The sequence below is a fragment of the Glycine max genome, chromosome 16 (assembly GCF_000004515.6).
Source record: "Glycine max cultivar Williams 82 chromosome 16, Glycine_max_v4.0, whole genome shotgun sequence".
Classification (NCBI taxonomy): Eukaryota; Viridiplantae; Streptophyta; class Magnoliopsida; order Fabales; family Fabaceae; genus Glycine; species Glycine max.
Genome location: NC_038252.2, coordinates 8528288 through 8534058, shown reverse-complemented (window position 1 = coordinate 8534058; position 5771 = coordinate 8528288). Strand labels below are relative to the sequence as shown.

The 5771-nt window shown below is 24.9% G+C and overlaps 1 protein-coding gene across 1 annotated transcript; it reads left to right on the top strand.

Moving 5' to 3' along the window:
• Window positions 1-1463: 1463 nt before the first annotated feature.
• On the top strand, window positions 1464-3585 carry LOC100526937 (uncharacterized). The gene is given in 2 exon segments (NM_001249304.2): window positions 1464-1598; window positions 3248-3585. Coding segments are annotated over 2 exon segments (324 nt in total). The 5' UTR covers window positions 1464-1502; the 3' UTR covers window positions 3476-3585.
• The last annotated feature ends 2186 nt before the right edge of the window (window positions 3586-5771 follow it).

The window sequence follows — 5771 nt, the reverse complement described above, 5'->3', positions numbered from 1 at the left end:
TATTGTCAATAATTTGGGAAATAGAAAACAAAATATTTAGATTGAAGAAACGGATAACATTCAAAGAGAAAGAAATCAATAATGGATGGTTGTGTAATGGATTCTTCGTCACTAATTATAAGATTTTTAAAAAATTGTTTGTTTTTTATATAATTTTTTTAATTTTTAAATATATTTATTATTCTTTTCTTCATATCCTTACTTAATTATTCTTTCTCAAAATATTAATAAAAAATAATTAAATAAATAAAGAAATAAAAAAGAATAATTTTAAAATGATAATAAAAATAATTGACTGGTTTAATATAATTAACTAAAAACCTTTCAACTAATTCAGATCTTTTAAGAAAAATAATTTTTTTAATTAATTATATTAAATATGTCAATTATTTGTATTATTATTTTAAAATTATCTTTTTTTTATCTCTCTATTTACTTAATCTATTTTCTTAATTGTTTTTTATTTGAAGATAGAATAATTAAATAAGTATACAAAAGAAAAAAAATAATTAATACATCTATAAAATATAAAAAAATCTTATAAAAAAACAAATTTTTAAAAAAGATAATTAGAGATGGAGTGGGTCTTCCGTGGTAGCTAGCATTGTCTCTATCAAGCCACGTGATGGAAAAGGATTCAGTGCAGCGGGATACCCCATGCATTTATGTTGTTGCTGCTTTGTAACCGTTGATAAAGATCATATGGCGTAGATCTTGAATGCGTGTTAGAAGTCAGATTTAATGGAAAAAATGTGTTTTTTCCCCTCTATATTTTTAAAACTTGATTATTTTCAAATAGTCAAATCAATGTGTTTTTATTTCATATATTTTCACTTAAACTTTTTAATCATCCTACTTTCAAATTGATCAATCCTTCAACCTTGTAAAATACGTGATTTTCATCCTCTAATATGTGATTTTGTTAATCAGTAAAAAAAGTATTAAAGTCATGTTATTTTTAAGTTTAAATATCTTTTATTTTTTGGACATGTGAAATATCAATTAATTTTATTTAGAATTAATCTTTGTAAAAAAAAATCTATCTGATCACTTTAATTCCTTTTAATCATATTTTTCTACCCACAACACTTCATTATAAGATTTTAATGAAAAAAAGCGAAGTCATTATCATATTTTTTAACTTTTATCCAGTAAATCTATATTGAAATATGCACAGCACAATTTCAATTACTAAGTGGAAACCAAATATGCCCTAAAACTAATTTTGCCTCAAATATAAGGACCAAACATACATTTTTCTCTTACGAAATAAAATATGAGTCGTCTGATGAGTTATCATTTGCTGACTGATCGATGCATGCTATTGCCAATTGCACGCAATCCAAATTCCCAAATAGTTTGGTCTACACACATGTATTGACCAGTTCACAATAATTTCCAGAGCTCCTTATTTTCTCTTGTTATATAAGATATAGCTAGTAACAACACTCATATACTTGCTTTAGTTAAAGTTTAGTAGCATATAGATCTGATTCTGTTCGATGACGATTCATACCGATCCATCTGCTACATACAGATGCAAAAACTGCCAAAACCCTGTTGCTTTCCGCGCTGAACTACTTTCCAAAAACTATCTGGTAATATATTGTCCAAGAAACTCATTTTTTTTTTTTTTTACTTTTCTTTGTATAACTCTTCATCAGTTTATATCCTGTGTGTTGAACTTTTTAGATGGTTATATTATATGATCGTTTATTTTCAGTACTGTAATAGAGCCTAAACTGCAAACCTCAAAACTAAGCATTCTCTTTCTCTTTTTATTTTCTTTTTTTGTCTGTTTTTCTTTTAGAGGAAAGGATCCATCTTTTTCTTTCCCAAAATTAGAGGACAGTTCTATTTTTCTTCGTTCTTCTCATATTTTTTTATTAACAAATATTAATTATTGATTTATTAATTTTTTTAAGTGAAAGATTCCAACACGACTCATCTTCTTTTCTTCTTCTTTCATCTTCAAATCAATCTTATGTCTCTTTATTCTTATTCTTGTTATACCTGTATTAGTCTGATCTGCTTTGATGCAAGCACTTGCTATAGCAATTATACTCTTTCACAAATCAAAAAGGATAAGCCTACAAATTGCAGAAAGCTCCTGACCGCTATATAAGTTCAACTCATATTTCAAATAAGAACAGATATAATTTTTTTTCAATACGTACTTATAATACCAACATGCTTGAAAAGAATCAAAACATATATGCAATGGAGGAGATCAATCGTACATGTATATGCTTATTAATGTTTTGTTTACATGTACATTCTTGAAATAAAATTGTCATCTTTTTAAAGTCAATAAATTAATGACCAAATGGAAAACTGCTTTTTCTTCGTTAATTCTCAAGTTACTAAATTTTAGTGTGAGATTTTTTTACAAGTTATATATAAATTTCACTATTTTTAATTTTTCTACAATAGGGGGCGGCTCTTTCAATGGGATAGCAAATTAACAATGATTACCCTACAAAAGAAATATACTATGTTACACACGATTTTTCAACTTTTTTATTATTATATGAGATTTTTAACTTTAATTTTATGATAATAAAATAATGTTTTATAAAGGGATTTTAGATTGATGAGTTATTGTAAACTCCTAGTACTTATCTTTGTTCAGACACATAAAAATAAAAAATATTTAAATATAATTTTAATCTTTATATTTTAAAAAATATATAATTTTTTTCTCTTTATTTTAAAATAGATAAATTTAATCCTTCTATTTTTTAAACTTTGAGTCTTCTTATTTTAAAATAAAAACGTTCAATCATTTAATTTTGTAAAATTCATAATTTTAGTTATTCCATCATATTCAAAATACGTTAATCTCGATCGATAAAAAATTAACTTTAATGTCATTAAAGTTTAGTGATAGGATATTATTTATTTAATCTATATCCTTTTTAATGTTAATCTCTTAACTATCAATACTTTCAATGTGAGAGAAGAACTAAAATTACAGATTTTATACAAATAAGAAACTAAATATTTTTTTAAAAATAAAAGACTAAAATTACAATTTTTTTAAAAGAAAATAAATGTTTCTATTTTAAAATAGAGATTAAAATTGCTGAAAAAAAATGTTTAAATGTAACTTTGATGAATTAAAATTACATTTAAACGTGAAAATAATGACGTCTTTTACCTTAAGTAACTTTCAAAATTTAATCACTGTTTTCCTTCAATTTGTAACATTTTATATTATTCTTTATGTTCACCTTTGACTATTCAGGCAAAAACTGGGCGAGCATTTATGTTCTCTCATGCAAGGAACATCGTTTTGGGGCCAAAACAAGAGAGAAGTCTCATGACTGGTGTGTACACTATTGCTGGTATCTTTTGCAGCAACTGTGGTGAGGAATTGGGATGGAAGTACCTACAAGCTTATGAGGCAAGACAGAAGTTCAAGGAAGGAAAGTTCATAATTGAAACGGCAAAGATTGCCAAGGACTACTACTAGCTTGTATATTGAAGGCTACAAACACTAATTAAGGTGTTGAGTTGATAAGTTTCTCAATAAATATTTGTATGAGAAAAAAGATAGAGAGATAAAATAAATTAAGTTTCACACAAGAATATTTTTTTTTCCAAATTTACAGTCACAATTTTTTTTAATTACTGTAATTCGGATATCTGATTATTCGATAGGATCTGAGATATTTTTATAAGGTTTGATACTTTAGATTAATTACAAAATTAATTTTTAACATGATTTAGTCATATTTAAAGTTTACTTTTCTTTTTAAAAAAATATATTTTTCAAAAAACATATATTATGTGAGAATTAAATTTAGGTACTTGTTTTCACCATGCTTTTATTTCTATTTTTTATCACTGCAACCGTGATTAATAGGATCAAAAAGAGTGTAACCCATTTTAGCTCTGATTCAATAGCATAGGGGTCAAGTAATTGATTAATTCGTAGAGGGGATAGTGAGCTACTTTTCATCTAAGAATTTGAATTTGTAATTAGAGGTGGAAATTCGTTAAATTAAATTAAGCCTAATTTGTTTCATAAACTTAAGTGTTTGACAATTTATTTTTCTCTTTAAAATTACTTTTAATAGAAATAAGTATCTTTTATGACAAATGAAAACAATAAATATAGATTAATGGCAGACGTGTTAGAATGTCTACAATAAGAATTGTTTAATAGTTGTTTAATAAGATTGAAGTGACATAAATTAGATTATTTATATCAACATCATGAAAAATACTCTTACTACATATTTAAAGCTTTGATTGGAAATAGATGATGGTACATAGGAAGCGGATCAAACACAAGATCTTTGTCTCCTCATGGTGCCTGAACCCGAGGCTATGCTTTTCTTTTTTATGTTCCACTTGATTTAATCGACATGTGTATGTAGGAGTTATGGGTGCTCAAATTCAAACAAATTGATCTAAACTAAAAATCAAAAATTGAACTAAAACAAATCAATTTTTTTTTTAATTTGTTTGAGTAATATTTTTTTCAAACTAATGCCTGATGTGGTTCAATTTTGGGTATGTTTCTTTTGAAATCAAACCCAAACCCAATTCCTTTAATGTTATATGTTTTATATGTATACAACATGAGTTTTATAATATTTTGTAGTTTTATCTATATCAATTTATATAATATATATCACTTTTTTTTTAAGAAATTTTTTTAAAGATAAGTTTGACTTAAAATTGATAAAAATTTGATAGATTTTTATTATAAAAGATTTAACATATTAATAAGTTTCGTAGATTATTATTAGTAATTTTTAATGTAATTTAATTTAAAAGTTGAAAAGAAAGAATATAAATTTTAATAAAATAATATCGTAATAAACCACAAAAATTAAGCTGAATAAAATCTTCGGGTGATTTTTTGATAAAAGAAAAATTAAATTGAGCCACAAACACCCTAATAGGAGGGGTATATGGAAAGGAAACATGACTTCATAATTAAATAGTTTTTCGGTTGGATAATGGTTATATTTGGAGGTCTACTTATAGGGCTTTTATATTTTTTGTGGGAACTATTTATTATCTATATTCATTGTACAGTTTTTATTCTTGTATATAAATGCATCTTCATTTTGCCTTTTAAAAAAATTAATTATTAATTTTTATCGAAAAACTTGATCAGTTATCTTGAATAGTTATTTTTAATAAAGTCTATTCTTTTAATCACATCTTTTCTATCTAAAAACAAAGTCAAACTTAATAAGGGGGTGTAACTATGAAAGGGATCAAATTCCATTCAAAATATTTATAATTGTATGTTACAAATATTAATTATATTAGTAATTAATCTATCAAGACAAGTATCTCATCCATGTCATGAAAATGATCTCTTTGAATCTGTACTGAAGTTTTTTAGCAATTATTTCAATGTCTACTAACAAACAATTAGTCAAAAACTCATCTTTCATCTTGTTGTAAATATTTATAGCTGAAATAGATTGCTACACTTGATACTAGAAACATGTTGGAGCCTCACCCACACAAGCAATATTAAGGAAAACAAAGATGAAAAAAAAAAAAACATATATGAAAGATAGTTATATGAAGAGAGAATTGTTGTCTCAATCTCAAACTTGTTTATTGGCAAAGGTGAGTAAATAACCTTTAATTTTTAAATCAAATAAGTTCCATGAAAAAAATGAAGCTATTGAGTTGCAAATTCAATCATTTATAGCTTCAAAACAAAAAACAGCAAATTATATATAAAAAAGTATTTATAGCAAATTATAAAAAAATATTAAAGAAGGAAGTAAATGATA